Raw genomic sequence first — 18,856 nt, 5'->3', positions numbered from 1 at the left:
GTACTCAACAAATATTTGTTGAGTGTCACCTGAAGGGAAAGAAGACAAGTCCCATCATAGAGGAGCTTTGTGTTTCTGGGGGTGGGAGGTACAGGGAGTGAAATAGATACGAGACAACTGAAGATGGAGGAAGAAAACTCTCACCAGTGCCAACACCTAGTCTGACCCCTCCCAGGAAATCATTGCTGGCCAGGGGCTCCCGGTCCCACACAGTAAGTTCCAAGCACATGTGTTGTAGATCTTCCAGCCTCACACCATTGTAGACAAACGTATGGTTGTAGTGGGGATTCAAGGTCTTCTTCATCACTGGAGTTTTACGTTTACTGGCCTTGTTCCTCGTAGGAAGGAGGTATCTGGCAGAGGGTGGGGAATAATCAACACCTACTCAAAGCTTGGCAGTGTGTGTCTAAATTCCTCTTTCCCCTACCACAGGCCTAGCCCAGGAAGGTGAGTCAACACCTAGATCCATGTGCATGCACCCCTCCTTTGAATCTGTTGAAGCAGAGTTCCTACTCTCCCCACTAGATACTTCCCCTGATTTAATTCCTTTAACTTGGAGAGAAAATGAATATATTATTAGTCAGGCTTTGTCTATGCTCTACCAAAAATGAGTTTTGTATATTTGCTTCCATTCCTCCTATGCAAGGTAAATAAAACAAATAGTAATATCTATTGATCTGGATTGGTTTGGTTTGACTTAGCTGAACATGATTTGCTAGAAAGCATGAGTCAGTGAGTGACCTATAATTTGGAGGGAGCTAACACTGCTTAAAAATTATGGGGAACAAAGCATTGAGTCCCCAAATCTAGTCAGGGAATACAGATTCTTACCTAGGACTAATTAAGAACATGAATCAGAAAAAAGACAGAATCTATCTGTCTACCACCCTCCTCTTTGTATATTAGCACCACAGCACAGTCCAAACTGAGTTCAGGCCAGTGCAGAAGTGGTAGTGGAGGTTTTTCCATTACCTAATTTCAGAAACATAGTTGATTCCTGAGGGTGGAGGACACATAAGCAGAGTAACAACAGAGAAAGGTCAATTGGATTTCTCTGTTAACTATCTTATCTTGAAACTTCCTAGTTTGGTGCTGGTCCAGGGACTTACCCCTTGACAAAGCTGTCTGAAGTCCCTCCTGATTTGGCAGCTGTCAGATTCTTAGCTTCTTTGATCCATACCTGGAGCTCTCCCCCTTCACCACCTTTATCTGTAAGGAATGTTAGATATAGCAAGTGAGCCCCTATACCTCCAGGTTTAACTTAAGATTGATCTGCATAGTCCTGAAGGTAGCAAGATCCATAAAACAACTGAACCATGCCTGGCTTGTACTCTCAGTAACTAGCACAGTTCCTGTAAGCAGTAGGTCCTCAATTAATTACAACCCAATAGCAATAAACACTTATTGAAAACTGGCTATGTGCCAGGCACTACCTTAAGCATTTAATTCTCAAAACAATCCTATGAGATACACACTATTACTATCATTTTACAGATGAGAAAATTGAAGCTTGGAGAAATAAAGTTTCCTGACATTTGCTGAATTATTTTAAAAAGAGCTAGGTTTGGTGGTGTACTTCTGAAGGCTGAGGCAGGAAAATGACAAATTCCAGGAAAGCCTTGGCAATTTATCAAAACCCTGCCATGTAGTTCAGTGTAGAGCACACTTGGTACAAAAAACATACAAAAAATGAATGAAATAATTAAAAATTACAAAAAAGGGAATCCCTCTGTTTGACTTCTTGATCCCATCCTTACTTCACAGAACTAATCAAGCAATATCAATTAAAACCCCCCATCACCACTTTAATATTTCTTCCTCTACTGATACCTTCCCCTCAATCTAGATATATGCTAGTTTCATGTCTTCTTTATTTAAAAATCCACTTAAAAAGAAAACCTCCCCTCAACCTTATCTCTTCTTCCTCAGGCTATTCTCCATATCTCTCTTTTCTTTCACCATCAATCACCCTGGAGGGGAAAAGCCCACATTTACCACCTCTATTTCTTTTCCTCATGCTCTCAACCTAGTTTCTAGTGAAATCTGGTTTCTGCTTCCATGAATCAGTTGAAACTGCAATGAAATACCAATGAGCTGTGTCTTCTCAGTCCTCATCCAGCCTGAGCTCCTTGTAGTATTTTAGAACTGTTAATACTATCAACAACCCCTCCCTCTTCTTCCTGAATCTCTCTCCTGAAGTTTCTCTCTCAATAAACCCTACTTCACTCTCTTATCTAACTGTTGCTGTTCCCTGTGGTTACTTTCTTGCCTCTCATCTCTAGTCATTCTGCACACCCTCCTCCCAGACCTCATTGTTTCCTCAAATCTTCTAGATTAGCCCTTGCTGGAGGTATAATTTTAAGAACTCTGATTTCCCATTGCCAACAATGAATTTGAATTTACATTCAAAGCCCTTCTCATTGGGACTTATCTCCAATCCCAGCCCCAGTCCCAAATAGACAAATATATATACCATAACTCCAGCCCCACTGAATGAAGTAATTTACTCCCCAGTATTCACACACAACCATACATTTCTCAGGCATTTTTAAAACCTGTGCTCATGCTATCCCATCTTCGGGGTATGTTCTTGTCTCCTTGTCCTCCTCCTTTTTCTGCCTGGCAAAATCTGAAGATCTAATTTCAATGTTAATGCTTCTTCAAAGCTTTCCTAAATGTAACTAGATAGAATTCATCACTCCTGTATCTGGGCGCCTCTTAGCACATGACTATCTTTCTTGCTAAGCTAACTGCCTCAAGGGAGAGCAAATATTATGTCTTATTCAACCACATGTCTGTAGTCACTAGCATACTGCTTGGCAAGTTGGATAATTCTTCCTCACAGCCTTCAACTTCCTGTTTCTCATACTTTATTACCCTTTCAAACCACCATTCTCAGCCTCTAAGGTTTTGTTGTCTTTTGCCCTCTTAGCATCTTGCCATAGCTGGACCAAGACCAACTTAGTTTAATATCCTGAAAAATAATTTTTAAAAATGAATGCCAAGGCCTGAGGTTGTAGCTCAGTGGTAGAGCAGTTGCCTCGCATGTGTGAGGAACTGACAAAGGTTTGATCCTCAGCACCACATAAAAATAAAAATAGAGATTTTTTTAAATGAACACTAACCCTAAAACATGTAGAACGTATACCTTTTCTACATTCTGGTTGAAAATGTAGAAAAACCTTCTAGGGAAGAAGATCCAGGGAAGATCCCAGTCTAGTCTCTTCAACAGTGCCAGCACCAGTCTCATACAGATCCTGTGCAGAAGACTAAGAGCTAAATCTGGGGTCCCAAATAAAACTCACTTTTTTTCCGGTTGCCTCCAGCAGGGAGTTTGGAGGCTGGGATATATTTCAATGAAACCACCAACTCTCCTTTGTATAATGGTACACCAGTCGAAGACTCACCACTAATCTGAAACACAGGGAAACCAACAGGTCAAGTCAGACTTCTCAGGAACTGTAGGGACTTCACCCTGAAGGGATACTAAAAATATCCCTGAAGAACAGCTTCATGGCATAAGAGGATCCTTCTACTTCTGGATATAATCCAGGGTCCCTAGGCCATATTCGCCACAGGCTTCTAAGGCAATTTCTTCCAGAAGAGAGGCAGAAGAACCAACAAAGGCTCTTCTACAATACTCACTATTGTGCCACTTTGGGAATACAATTTCCAGATTCTGATACTCTGGCCAGGCTTGGTGGCACACACCTGTAATCCCAGCAAATTGGAAGGCTGAGGCAGGAGGATTGCAAGCTCAAAGCTAGCCTCAGCAATTTAGTGAGGCCCTAAGGACTTAGCAAGACTCTGTCTCAAAATAAAATGTGAAAAAAAGGGGAGGCTGGGGATGTGGCTCAGTAGTTAAGAAACCCTAGGTTCAATCCCTAGTACAAAATAAAAAATTAACCAATACTCTAAAAGGTCTGCCAGCACAGTTGTCATACAAACTCAGAAAGGATTGACACCATGATGAAGAATCTTGCTATCAGAATGGTCATTAATAGTCCCAAAGTGGAAACAATCAAAATATTAATCAATATAGTAAGGATTCAATGAGTGATTTTAATGCCTTCATGTGGCATATGGCATGCAGTATTGAGAAAGTATGTAGACTCTGAAGGTGACAACTATGTCTGATGACCCAAGTATAAGTAAAGTAAGGTGGAGTGCCACTGCAGAAAAGAAACTACTCCTTTGGCTAACACCTTGAATATGGACTTCCTGGGACAATCTGACAGGTTAAACCAGGAGTTACTTGGATGATTCTGGCTACAACTATATATCTTGGATATGTGTCTATTGTCCTTTTATAGAAAATGATTTTTTCAGGTTAGATCTTAGCTGTAGGTAAGATGTACTTAATTATATGTCTACAAAATGTCTAACTTTTAACTATTGGTTAAAAAGAAACCAAATTTTGTGATTTCATGTTTATTCTAACAAAAAGGAATACTGACATGTAAAGATCCCAAGACATACTATTAAGTCAATAAAGCAAGATGCAAAAAAAATCTCACTCGTATCAAAATATACTCATGTGAATATATACATATGCAAATAACGATGATTATCATCATCACTTTTTAAATATTTTTTTAGTTGTCAATGGACTTTTATTTGTTTATATGTGGTGCTGAAATTTGAACCCAGTGCCTCACACATGCTAGGCAAGGGCTCTACCACTGAGTTACAACCTCAGCCCTATTATCATCACTTTTATAGCACTTATAATGTGCCGACACTGTTACAAGCTTTTTTAAAAAATCATTTTGTTTGATCCTCAATACAGTCCCTATAGAAATGAGTTTATTATCCCCATTTTACAAGCTATGGAACAGAGGGATCAAGTAACTTGCCCAAGGTCACACATCTAATAATTGGCAGCACCAGGATTCAAATTCAGGCAGATTGGATCCAGAGTCAATGCTTTTAATCATTATATACTGCATAGTAAAACCCAGAAAGATCTGGACAAACATTTGTTTCCTCTAGGGAAGGTAGAAAAATGGGGAAAGGAAAGAAGAATTCATTTTTATTCTATATTGATTTCTACAGTGTTTTTAAAAGTGAAAATGGCAATGTATCACTTGCATGATTTTTAAATACAAAAGGTATTTTTTTTAAAAAAAGGGCATGTGGCATGAGAGTACACAGCCCAGTGGCAGAGAGCTCACCTAGCATGCACAAGGTCCTGGGTTCCATCCCAGCACCAAAAAAATAAAAGGGAGCTTAGAGACATTTGAGAGCAAGGTAGAACTCTGTCACAAGGTTCAAATATGCTATATTTTCTAAAATATGTATTATTATATTAATATTAATATAATATTATATTATTTTTCTTAATAGTTGTCTCAACCATTAAAACCTAGATGCCATGAAGACAGGTTTCAAGTCTATTTTTGTTCATCCTAGTATGTCCAACCCTTAGTCAAAGTACCTGGGTGGATGGGGTTGTGGCTCAGTGGTAGAGCACTCACCTTGCACATGTGAGGCCCTGGGTTTGATCCTCAGCACCACATAAAAATAAATAAATAAAATAAATGTATAAAAAAAATAAAAAGTACCTGGCACATAGTAGGTACTCCATAAATAATTATTTAATGAATTTATTGAGTGAATGAATGCATATCTGGGATGAGTAGCCTATCATCTCTGGCTTTGAGTGGCAGAATTGTTTTACTTTTTTGGCTCTTTCTACAAGAATCTCTTCTTTATGATTTGGCTTTCAGACCAGGAGCTCCTACAGACTGGAGGTACTCTTTCACCTGCTGGTATTCATTAGGGCACCTCTTAACTATGCCCTCACCACTGAGCATAATCTATGGGGATTATGCTTTCCTACCATCTTAAATACCTAAAGCATTTGGCATGAAAGTCATTATCTCAGTTTGGATCAATGTAACACAATCCAGAATACACAAAGTTTATCATATGAGAGAGATACAGAAGAATTGGGAGAGATATGCCAGCAAGACAAAATGGAATGGGAGCAAATGAATGGTTGGGGCAAAAAAGAAAAAAAGAAAAACCCCAAAACAACAAATGTAGAATGTTTTAAATTAAAGGAGAGGCCTGGGGTTGTGGCTCAGTGGCACAGTGCTTGCATAGCATACACTGGGTTAGATTCTCAGCACCATATATAAATAAATAAAAATAAAGGTCCATCTACAACTAAAAATATATAAAATAAATTAAAGAAAATATATAACATGGGGATGATGTTTTTGTTGTTTATAAAATGTCTACAGAACTTATTAATTTCTAAATTATAAACTTCAGTGCCCTTAAAAATGGAAGTTTAGCATTAGCTAGAGACTAGCATATTTTTTCAGTAGTGCATTTTCATTGTGGACCAAAATATTTGCAAAGAGTACAGACCTCCATTTTAATGCAGCTTCTTTTTTAATGTAAGACATTTTTATTAACAGTAGTTCAGGATGGTTTACAGTGACATTTCTAATATAATATATATACTATAGGCCACTGACAGAATGATTTTCCTGCCAAATGCTTAAGAAAATCTAAATTTAACAAATTTAATAATAACGTAGTAGCTTTGTTAATAACTGCTTTCTTGGTTTATTATTATTATTTTTAAATGAAATCAATAGTATTAATGCTTTTAGGACAACAGCTATAAAATTATTGGATATACACTTCATTTGTCTCAGCAATATAGATGTTATCAGTGTGATTTCTTTTTTTTCTCTTCCACATTTTTATTGATGCATTATAATTATTCGTGATAGTAACATTCATTAACAGTATTTCTTTTTTTTTTAATTGATTGTTCAAAACATTACAGAGCTCATGATATATCATCTTTCATACATTTGACTCGATTGGGTTATGAATTCCCATTTTTTCCCCAAATACAAATTGCAGAATCACATCGGTTACACACTCACATTTTTACATAATGGCATATTAGTGACTGTTGTGTTCTGCTACCATTCCTATCCCCTACTATCCCCCCTCCCCTCCCATCTTCCCTCTCTACCTCCTCTGCTGTTGTTTAATTCTCTCCCTTTTTTCCCTCCTCCTTTCCCCTCACAACCTCTTATAATTTTGTGTAACATTGAAGGTCTCCTACTTTTTCCATATGCTTTCCCTTCTCTCTCCCTTTCTCTCCCTCCTCTCATCTTTGTTTAATGTTAGTCTTTTCCTCATGCTCATCCTTCCTGTTCTGTTCTTAGTTGCTCTCTATATATCAAAGAAGACATTTGGCATTTGTTTTTTAAGGATTGGCTAGCTTCGCTTAGCATAATCTGCTCTAATGCCATCCATTTCCCTGCAAATTCTATGATTTTGTCATTTTTTAGTGCTGCATAATATTCCATTGTGTATAGATGCCACATATTTTTTATCCATTCATCTATTGAAGGGCATCTAGGTTGGTTCCACAGTCTAGCTATTGTGAATTGTGCCGCTATAATCATTGATATGGCAGTATCCCTATAGTACGCTCTTTTAAGATCCTCAGGGAATAGTCCGAGAAGGGTGATAGCTGGGTCAAATGGTGGATCCATTCCCAGCTTTCCCAGGAATCTCCATACTGCTTTCCAAATTGGCCTCACCAATTTGCAGTCCCACCAGCAGTGTACAAGAGTACCCTTTTCCCCACATCCTCGCCAACACTTATTGTTGTTTGACTTCATAATGGCTGCCAATCTTACTGGAGTGAGATGGTATCTTAGGGTGGTTTTGATTTGCATTTCTCTGACTGCTAGAGATGGTGAGCATTTTTTCATGTACTTGTTGATTGATTGTATGTCCTCCTCTGAGAAGTGTCTGTTCAGGTCCTTGGCCCATTTGTTGATTGGGTTATTTGTTATCTTATTGTTTAATTTTTTGAGTTCTTTGTATATTCTGGATATTAGGGCTCTATCTGAAGTGTGAGGGGTAAAAATTTGTTCCCATGAAGTAGGCTCTCTATTTACCTCTTTTATTGTTTCTCTTGCTGAGAAAAAACTTTTTAGTTTAAGTAAGTCCCATTTGTTTATTCTTGTTATTAACTCTTGGGCTATGGGCGTCCTATTAAGGAATTTGGAGCCCGACCCCACAGTATGTAGATCGTAGCCAACTTTTTTTTCTATCAGACGCAGTGTCTCTGATTTGATATCTAGCTCCTTGATCCATTTTGAGTTAATTTTTGTGCATGGCGAGAGAAAGGGATTCAGTTTCATTTTGTTGCATATGGATTTCCAGTTTTCCCAGCACCATTTGTTGAAGATGCTAATCCTTCCTCCATTGCATGTTTTTAGCCCCTTTATCAAATATAAGATAGTTGTAACTTTGTGGATTAGTCTTTGTGTCCTCTATTCTGTACCATTGGTCCACCTGCCTGCATTAACAGTATTTCTAAAAAATGAAATTCACTTTCTTTTTATACACTTTACATTGTTTTAATTTGCAATCACATGGATATAAATTCTTTTATGATTAATTCTCTTAACATGGTATAAAGCTCAAAAGTTTTTAAAAAGACATGTAGAGAAAGCTAAATCTTCCCTCCATCTCAGACTCCCTTCCTAGAAGCCATCATCATTAGTAGTATTGTGTCTACTCTTCCAAAGATATCCTATATTCATATATTGTTTTAAATACTTAAATGTTATAAAAATTATTGTTTTCATATAGTTATGATAATGAAGAAGTTAATTAAGTTATTAACTTATCTGTTTTGGCAATTTTATCTAATCAGAATGACAGTAATCTATTGACTGTCCATTATATGCCAGGTACTGACTGGAACTTCCCATATAACCTTGCAAAAGAGGAATAGTATTTTTATCTTTATTTTATAGATAAAGAAATGGAGGCTCACAGAAGTTAGGTGACTTCCCTAAGTTAATTTATAAGTTAAGTGACTCACCTAGCTGGCAAGTGACAGAACCAAGATTCCAATCCAGGTCTGCACTCAGATCCCAGGCACAATTATGCCACACTGCTACACTCTCACTTGAGATGCCATCTCCAAAGTAAAATGTTCCCTAGCCTGTGTAAGCAACCAAGAGTACAGAAACTGGAGCTCTGTGAATTGCTTTATTTGCCACTTCTTTAGCAAGGTCAGCTTGGGAAAGGGGTGCAGATGAGGATACACCAAGCTTAGCGTGAAGAAAAGGTAAAAGTTAGGAATTTTAGGATACACCCAGATTATGGAAGGTTAAGAGGCAAAGCCTGGAACATATATGAAAGACTTTTGAAGCAAATCCATGGCTACGTACTTTGCCTGCTTTACACAGAAAAGATTTCTCACCCTTGACATACAAGAGCTCCTGAAATTGCTGTCAAACTCAAAAATGCCATCAGGGTGTGCTAGAACTCTATAGAAGACTACATTCAAAACTGTTATCAATAGACCAGCAGAGGTCACTGCAGACAATTCTACCTCAGACCCAAGCTGTGGAAGCAATTGTTAAAGCCGACTACCTTTCCGTGTAAAGGGAGACAATGATCCATTTTCTTATCAAGCTTCCAGGAATCCATCTGAACCTCCGCCTCTCCAAGGAAAGTGTTTCTGCCAAAACGACCATGATGCCAAACTGAAAACTGCAAGGTTCTTTGAGCCAGGAGAGATTCTGGAATCTCATACTGAGAAGGGAAAGTAGAAGTCCAAGATGGTTAGTTAGTAGAAATTTATCAAAATAGATTTTTTTTTTCCAAATCCTAAGTAACCCATACTTAAAGTCCATTGTCCTAAATATCAAATTACTTTAGTCCCTAAGCACTTTGAGTTTCCTCATTCAAAAAGCTTCAATTTATTCCATTTCTCAAAAATCTACCACACTCCATGGGAAGACCTGGAAATTTAATTGATTTTTTTTTTTTTTTGTTTAGTGAATAAGGACACTGGAGCATAAAAAAAATAATTTCCAAGGAGACTCTTTATTCCAAACAGCTTTTTAAAATGAAATTTTTGGCCACCTGAATCTCTAACCTTGCAATACTCCATGAAAGCCAGATTACTTTTGTTCTCTTCTCTAAGAGGTCAGGATGTGAACAGATGCCTAGAGCAGATCCTCAGACACAAACATGGCTCACTGAAACCCATGTCAACCAGCCATGTTGCAGAGGTATAGCTCTAGCCTAGCACATAAGACAGAACAAGGTCTTTCCCCTCTAGATACTTACCCTGAAGATTTCATCATACAGTGGATTGACAGTATCCCGTTTGATGCTAGTTTTTCTTTTCCCTTGGCGAGATTTATCAGGTAGAAGATAAGTCTTCACATATCTAGCAACCAAAGAGAGTACTGAGTAATTTGCTGTCTTTTCTCAAGCCTCTTTTTTCTTCCCTGCTCTCCATATAAATGTGCCATGATGAAATGCAATGTCAAAAATGCGGGTTGTGACTCAGTGGCAGAGCACTTGCCTTGCACATGTGAGGCACTGGGTTTAATTCTCAGCACCACATAACATAAATAAACAAAATAAAGATATGTGTCCATCTATAACTAAAAAAAATTTAAATGTCACATTAAGCCTAGCAAGATATGCTATTCTTGCTTTTTTCCAGTCTTGAGGCCTTTCTTACACCTATTTATCCATTCCTCCAGGAAGGGATAACCTCAGTTCTAGAGTGCCCAGAGATGGGCTGGGGTTGTATCTCAGTGGTAGAGTGCTTGCCTGGTATGTGTGAGGCACTGAGTTCCATCCTTAGCACTGCATAAATAAATAAATGTCCATCAACAACTGAAAAATTTTTTTAAAAACAAGGCTGCCTAGACAAATGCCAAAGTCTAATCTATCATCTCAGAGCATCAGTTAAGTTCCAGAAGACTCACGGGTTAGAGCGTTTCTTGGCTTCATCAGCATAGGCCAGCTGGTGGCACTCCTTCACATGGATGACCAGAGTCTGTGTCTTCTGCTCAAACTTAAGGGAAAAGGCAATCTTGCCAGTCACAAAGATGTTCCCAAAATCACCAGCTTCACTATAGATGCTCATCATGCTGCCAATGGTACTCTGAAGATAAAACACCCACAAATGTCTGAGGAAGGCGCACTCTGCCACCCACGATGCTCACACTTCCATCACAATAAAGTCACAGTCATCGAACAAAACAAAATGTCAGAAGCTCCTTCAAGGAGAAAATATTGCTAGCAGTCCTTTACCTAGAGGATGAGTCACAGCTAGCAGCACACTCACAATTGTTCAGGTTAATAAATTAGTTTGTGGCTCACCTAGGCTTTTAGCTTCTCTTTTCCCCTCCTTTTACACATTTTATTGTTAATTTTTCACTTGCCCCAGAAAGTGTGCAAGGAGTAGAGGTAAGGTGCAATTAAGTCTATTTATAGTTTGTGTTATATATGTTAAACCATTGGGGCTGTGGCTCAGTGGTAGAGTGCTTGCCTAGCATGTGTGAGGCACTGGGTTCAATCCTCAGCACCTCATCAAAATAAAATAAAGGTATCATGTCAATCTACAAGTAAAAAAAAATTAAGAAAACTTTGGCTAGAAGAGGTTAGTTACTAATTTAAATAACATGCCTTTATTATCTACATTATCTCTATTAAAACCTATACAGAAAAGAGACTGCCAGAATTGGGTGCAGGGATAGGGAGGAAATACCACCTGAAGTACAAAGGTATTTTCCTCTCTGGTAGTGATTAGCTGTGTGGGCCTGACATTCTCTTCCTGTGTGTGAGTGTGAAACTACTCACCCTTGTTCCCAACTGTTTCCCCTAAATAATATCAATCTTTATATGCATGATAGAACTAGGCCAATTTTTTTTTTGCTTTGCTTTTGTTGGTGCATTATAGTTGTAAATATTAGTGGGGTTCATTTTGATATAATCATACATGCATGGAATTTAAGTTACCCTGTTTCAGTCCCCAGTGCCTACCCCTTTATCTCTACTCCCCTCTTTCCTATTCCGTTTCTTCTACTCTACTAGTCTACTTTGCACTTTATATCACTTTTTACACCTATCTATCCATTCCTCCAGGAAGTGATAACCTCAGTTCTAGAGTGCCCAGAGATGGGCTGGGGTTGTATCTCAGTGGTAGAGTGCTTGCCTGGTATGTATATATGTGTGTGTGTATATATATATATATATATAACAGTGAACAGTGATGACAAATAAGATCACCTGAATCTTAGTCCCATACACACACACACACACACACATATACTGGGGATTGATTGGTGTTGATGAGTGCCAGGAAGGGAAACAACCTTCACAGCATCTCCTACAAAAATAGCTTTCTTTCTGGGAAGCCTGAAATGGGGAAATATATAAAAATAAAAATTCTTGCATATGTGTTTACATGAAATCTCAAAGCTTTGCAACAATTATGGTTTCCACTAAAGGAAAATATTAGTTTTTGAAGTTTATCTTTTTTGGTGGGGTGGATACTGGGGATTGAACTTAGGGGCACTCGACCACTGAGCTGCACCTCCAGCCCTATTTTGTATTTATTTAGAGACAGGTCTCACTGAGTTGCTTAGTGCCTCACTAAATTGCTGAGGCTGGCTTTGAACTCACGATCCTCCTGTCTCAGCCTCCCAAGCTGCTGGGATTACAGGTGTGCGCCACCATGCCCGGCTCATTTATATTTTTTAATTGGTGCTTTATAGATACGCATAAAAGTGGAATTCACTGTGGCATATTTATAAATGCACATAGGGTGATTTTGTCAAATTCATTCTGCATTTCCTTCCCTTTCCCATCCTTCCTCATTCCACCTCAATCTCCTTCAACTCTACTGATCATACCTCTTTCTTTATGAGATCCAATATGCCCCCTCCTTTTCTCTCTTACTTTACTCTAGCTTGGCTTTCTGAATCTGGCTTATTTAACTTAGCATGGTGTTCTCTAGTCCCATCCATGTACCAGCATATGTGACAATTTCATTCTTTGTAGCTGAGTAAAACTCCATTGTGTATATATACAACATTTTCTTACTCCATTCCTCTATCGATGGGCACCTAGGCTGGTTCCATAACTTGGCTACTGTGAATTGTACTACTCTAACCATTGATGTGGCTATATCGCTATAGTATACTGATTTTAGTTCTTTAGGATATGTACCAAGGTGTGGGATAGCTGGGTAATATGGTGGTTCCACTCCTAGTTTTCTGAGGAATCTCCATACTGCTTTCCAGTATGACTATACTAATGTGCAGTCCTACCAACAATGTATGAGAGTACTTTTTACACCATACCCTTTCCAGAAATTATCATTCTTTGTATTCTTGATGATTACCATTCTAACTGGGGTGAGATGAAATCTCAGTGTAGTTTTGATTTGCAATTCCCTGATTGCTAGGGATGTTGAACATTTTCTCATGTATTTGAGTTGCTTCTTTTGAGAAATGTCTGTTTAGTTATTTTGCCCATTTTATTGATTAGGGGTTTTTTTTTGGTGTTAAGTTTTTTGAGTTCTTTATATATTCTAGATATTAATCCCCTATTGGAAGAGTAGGTAGCAAAGATTTTCTCCCATTTTGTAGGCTTTCTCTTCAGGCTCTTAATATTTCCTTTGCTGGGTAGAAGCTTTTTAATTTCATACTTCCTACTTATTGACTCTTGGTTTTATTTCTTGCAATTTCAGGGTCTTTTAAGGAATTCAGTGCCTGCACCAATATAATGAAGTGCTGACCCTAAGTTAGGCCCTGATTCTTAAACATCATTTTAACTTCATGATCCTGACTGGAACCATGATCCTTAACCATACCCTGATGCCAACTAAACCTGCCAGAGCTCTTGTCATGATACTCACTTCTTTTTAATGTGAAAATCTGGAGTGGGCTATGATGAAGAAATCTGTTCTTGCTCATTTCATAGATGAGTACTACTGAAAGGGAGAAGTTATAGCTACTGTTCACAAAGCTATATAGCCATACTGACCTAATATAATAATATCCAGGGTATAGATAGGTTCAGGAAGTCATGTAGATATACACTAAGCATAAGACCATGACCATATAGTCCCAGCTGCTTTGGTTTGTGAAGGTATAGTATATTTTTGCTTGTATGGCAGAAAAAGCCCATTCATTAACCTCCATGGTTGAGGATAAGTACAAATAAATGCATCTGCTTTACCTGGAAAAGGCATCTAGGCTGATTTTGCCAGGTACTGAGTCTGCTCTACGCAGGGTCTTCTTTCCTTCCTGGAAGTGTCTCTACTACAGAACTAACAGAACTTACCATGGAAGATCCACTTTGCATGCTGCTTCTGGCTAGTTTCTGGCGATGCAACTTCACCAGGTGGTCAATGTCTTCTTCTTCTTCTTCTTCTTCTTCTTCTGCTTCTGCTTCTGCTTCTGCTTCTGCTATTGCTTCTGCTTCTGCCTCTTTTTCTTCCTGGAGCAGTAAATATAGATTAAGAATTAATAAAAATAATACCAGGGTGCAGGGGCACATGCCTGTAATCCCAGGGTCTCTGAAGGCTGAGGCAGGAGGATCGTGAGTTCAAAGCCAGCTTCAGCAAAAGTGAGGCACTAAGTGACTCAGTGAGACCTTGTCTCTAAATAAAATACAAAATAGGGCTGGGGATGTGGCTCAGTGGTGAAGTGCCCCTGAGTTCAATCCCTGGTATCCACCCCCCCCAAAAAGATAAACTTCAAAAACTAATATCTTTCCTTTAGTGGAAACCATAATTGTTGCAAAGTTCTGAGATTTCATGTAAACAAATATGCAAGTATTTTTATTTTGATATGGTTCCCCATTTCTGACTTCCCAGAAAGCAAGCCATTTTATCATATTTAAAAAAGGATAAGACATAAGTACTTAACATTTTTATAGGAGATATAACTCTTTTCCATTCAACTACTTCAACCCATCCATCCCTTTACATTTTTGAAATAAGTATTTATTTGAGCACTTAACTATATATCCAGCAATATATTAGAAGATAACAGAGAAAACAGTTATTTCCTTTAAGCAAAACAGGAATTGGATTTACTTCAGAAATTGGGGACAATCAACATTCATGTTGCATTTTTCTTAATAATTAAACAGATTGACTGAAAACAAATACTAAAATCACCTCTACATTTTAAAAAAAGATGAATGTATTGGCCAAATTAAATATATAATAGTACTTACCATATCCACGTTGAGGCCTGGGACAGATTTGCTTCTGTCTCCCAAGGAGCCACTTTCATGCCCCATATCTTCTGGGCGCAGATCTATCACAGATTTAGTGCATTCTGAGTGGAAGACCAAAAACCCAAATCAAAAGAGACCCACTCTACTCCATAACAAGAGCCCAAAAAGGATATTCAGAATTTCAGTCCCAAAGGCTATAAAGGGATACTGGCTACCTGAAGGCCTGAGGGTTTTTCTGGTGTTCTTCTTGAATATCATTTCACCCTCATCAACAAGTACCACATTTTGACCCTCTGAATGAATTTCCTAGGAAAGAATAAGGGAAATAAAATGGAAAAGGATAGTTGGGCAGGTGGTAGGAATGAGTAAGAAAGGATAGTATGAAGTAGAATAAGCTTCAGATTTTCAGTCAACTATGACAAACTTACAAGAAAGATTAAATGTATGGAAGTACTACAAAACCTATTTTCTCATGCATTTCAACTAAACCCTTAGGAAATGCTCCAAGATGAATCTGAAGTGAAATTTGTTTAGTTGAATTTCTGATTTGAATTTGGCCTGAGGGGGCTGGGGTTGTGTGTCAGTGCTAGAGCACTTGCCTAGCATGTGTGAGACACTAAGTTCGATTCTCAGCACCACATACAAATAAATAAAATAAAAGACCATTGACAACTAAATACTAATAAATGAATAAATAAATTTGGCCTGAGTAAAGAAAGAAAGAAAGAAAGAAAGAAAAGAGGAGAGGAGATGAGAGGGGAAAGAAAGGAAGGAAGGAAAGAAGGGAGGGAGGGATGAAGAGGGAGGAAGGGAAATAAGAGAAGGAAAGACAAATAGCCTGGTTTACCTTTTCAACTTGAGATTTAGGGGAAGACATCTTCTTCCATTCTGGAAAGAGGCCAGATTTATCCAGAGAGTCTCTCCTGGAGGCATATTCAGAAGTTAGAACTAAGTTACCTCCTCCCCTTCCTCTTTTAATCAGGACTCAAAGCTCTAGCAAGGAGGGAGAGTCACTGGCTTGGGGTCATCGTAGTAACCAAATCCAAAAAATGCACTTCATATCTGATTTACCTTGAAGGAATGCAGAAGATCAAATATGCAACTTTATACAAACACAAACACTCGCACTCCCATTCCTAAGGGGCAGTGGCATCAATTGCTTCTGGGCTAGGAAGAATCCTCCAAGGTACAGCAGACTGGGGAACTTAACACACTCCAGGAAGCTGTACCCAGAGCCAAATCAGTAGAAGACCTACTGAAAGACTTCTGGGGAGAAAATACTGCATTTGATTTCCTGAGGACAGAAATCAGGAACACTCAAGGCATAGGAAACATGCATTCTGACGCTATAGAACAAAATGGGAACTTAGGTTGAGCAGAAGTAAGGGAAATGGGAAATAGTAAGGAAAATGGGGGAAACCCAACCTGGAGGTGCTGTCTGAGTCAGCTGTGTAGCTATCCAAACTCTCACTCTCAGCCTCTATCACACTCTTTCCACTTTTCTGCTTTGGCACTTCAAATGGCATGCTAGAATAAAAACAAAGAGTCAATATTTAAAGGAAATCAGCTCTCCTGCCTCCAGTAGGACCTCCTTTCTAATAATTCATTCACTACTGTAGCCTAAGTGATTTTTCTCAAATAAGTGTGAGTAAATTGTAAAAACTTCACAGGTTCCCTATTTCTGTTGGGACTGAATTCAAATTACTTGGCCTGGCAGGAAAATCATTATGATTTGAACCCTGCTCAGTACTCCAGCCTCATCTTTCACCCTCCACTCTTCTTTGTACTTTCTTTCTGTAAAGAAGAAGACCTTTTGGTTCCCTGAATATCCCAAAGTTCTTTCTCTTCCTTCTTTTCTTTGCCTGAGATGTTCTTTTCACAATGGCCACTTTTCTTCATCTAGCTGAATCTACTCCTTCTTGAGGTCTCTCCTTATGTCAATTCCTTCAGATTTCTCTGACCATATCCTAAGTCTGGATTAATAAACTTGCTCCCCAAATACCCCAATTCTTGATAACATTCATAACATATGTAAGTATTTATGTCTTTAAAACAAATTATTTACTTTGTTAAATGATTTGTTTAATGTCTTTCTATTCCAATAGACTAAGTTACATCTGATATACTATTTGTTTACTGATCTTGTGTGTATGTGTGTGTGTGTGTGTGTGTGTGTGTGCTCACGCGTGTGTGCTTACTACCGCCAAATTTAAAGTCTGCTAGCAAGGGAATAGTTCCTGGCACATGATAGGCATTCATATGTATTTATCAAATAAACCAACAAAATAATAAATGAACAAAGAATAGTATCCAAATCTACAACATCCTTCCCAGTAAAGAATAAACTTTCCAAGTTGTTACATGATGTTTGAGATAGTTCTGTGAAAACAGATAGCAGGGGTTGAAATCCTAGGGCTTACAAGAGGTGAAACACCAATCACTACTTTAAAAAAATGGATTAGCTTTATAGTACAAGGCACAGCAGGGAGTTTGATTTAATTTTTTTACTTTAAAATCATTATTTCCTCCCCTTTGCTCCAAAGAATAAAGAACTCCTACAAAATCGTTCCTCCAGAGAAGACGTTTAACAGTGACCCATGGAGAGTGGTTTTTGCTTGTGTTTTTTCCTAAAGATTAATGTGTACTGATCCAGAGCTAATACAAACAACCCCAGGGCAAAAAAGCAATTATTTGACATCTGTTCTGTAAAAAATAAACTAAGAGATGGGAGTCCTGTGCTCTAGCTATCTGTATGATCACAGGTAAATCACTTATCCTGCTTTCTTTTCTGTAAAAATAAGGGGGTTGAATTAGATTATCTCTGGGGCTCCATAATTTTATGGGAAAGATCACTTATGTCACTTAATCTGTTTCCATGTTTAGGATAAATAAGAGTCTTCTGGGTCCAATGAGACTAGAGGTCATGGACAGCCAGAAGCAGTAAGTTTCAGAAATTACATTCTGACTGATGATGTCAGATGTGTTAATCAATTTCAGCAAATAAAAGCCATTCTTATCCTTATCCACAAAGTAAAAAGGGGCCTCTTCACCCAGAACAGATGAGTCACCAAACCAGGGCTGTGATGATAAAATCACAGTACATACATACAATGAAATACCACACTTATATCTTGGTGCTGTCATGGAAAGAAGTCCATGTTATATTTTTCCTTTTATTCTTTGATTTATAATTGACATAAATAAGCTACATGTTTAAACGTGCAACTTGATGAATTTTTAAATTTTTTTAGTTGTAGATGGACACAATATTTTTATCTTATTTATTTTTTTATGTGGTGCTGAGGATTGAACCCAGTGCCTCACACATGCTAGGCAAGTGCTGTACCCCTGAGCCACAACCCCAGTCCCAATTGATGAGTTTTGACATATGTATATACCTTTAAAAACATAACCACAATTAAACTGAGGAACATTTATTGCTCCAAAAAGTTTCTTTATGCCCCTTGATAATCCCTCCCATCCCCCTTGGCCCTGTCCCCTGGCAAATAAGAGTCTTATTTCTTATTTCTGATAATCTGATTTCTGTTATGAAAAATTAGTTTGTATTTTTTAGAATTTTATATAAACAGAATCATACATTACAAAGCTCTTGACATATCATATTTCATACATTTGATTCAAGTGGATTATGAACTCCCATTTTTACCCCATATACAGATTGCAGAATCACATGGGTTACACATCCACGTTTTCACATACTGCCATACTAGTGTCTGTTGTATTCTGCTTTGTAATGTTTTGAACAACTAATAATAAAAAAAAAGAAAAAAAAAAGACA

General features: G+C 38.0%; 1 protein-coding gene across 2 annotated transcripts in view; it reads right to left on the bottom strand.

Annotated features, from left to right (window-relative positions):
• Window positions 1-18,856, bottom strand: part of Sytl4 (synaptotagmin like 4) — a 59,089-nt gene that overhangs the window by 3,387 nt on the left and 36,846 nt on the right. For both annotated transcript variants that reach the window (XM_077107296.1, XM_077107297.1), the window contains exons 6-16: window positions 16,483-16,584; window positions 15,905-15,980; window positions 15,273-15,363; window positions 15,055-15,158; window positions 14,155-14,310; window positions 10,788-10,966; window positions 10,135-10,237; window positions 9,433-9,594; window positions 3,306-3,414; window positions 1,110-1,209; window positions 145-353 (exon numbers count right to left, since the gene is read on the bottom strand). In XM_077107296.1, coding sequence (XP_076963411.1) covers window positions 145-353; window positions 1,110-1,209; window positions 3,306-3,414; window positions 9,433-9,594; window positions 10,135-10,237; window positions 10,788-10,966; window positions 14,155-14,310; window positions 15,055-15,158; window positions 15,273-15,363; window positions 15,905-15,980; window positions 16,483-16,584 — 1,391 coding nt within the window. The remainder of the gene's footprint in view (window positions 1-144; window positions 354-1,109; window positions 1,210-3,305; window positions 3,415-9,432; window positions 9,595-10,134; window positions 10,238-10,787; window positions 10,967-14,154; window positions 14,311-15,054; window positions 15,159-15,272; window positions 15,364-15,904; window positions 15,981-16,482; window positions 16,585-18,856) is intronic.

This window comes from Callospermophilus lateralis, chromosome X (genome assembly GCF_048772815.1).
Source record: "Callospermophilus lateralis isolate mCalLat2 chromosome X, mCalLat2.hap1, whole genome shotgun sequence".
NCBI lineage: Eukaryota > Metazoa > Chordata > Mammalia > Rodentia > Sciuridae > Callospermophilus > Callospermophilus lateralis.
Note: the sequence above shows the minus strand (reverse complement) of the source record. Positions and strands in the feature narration are given on the sequence as shown.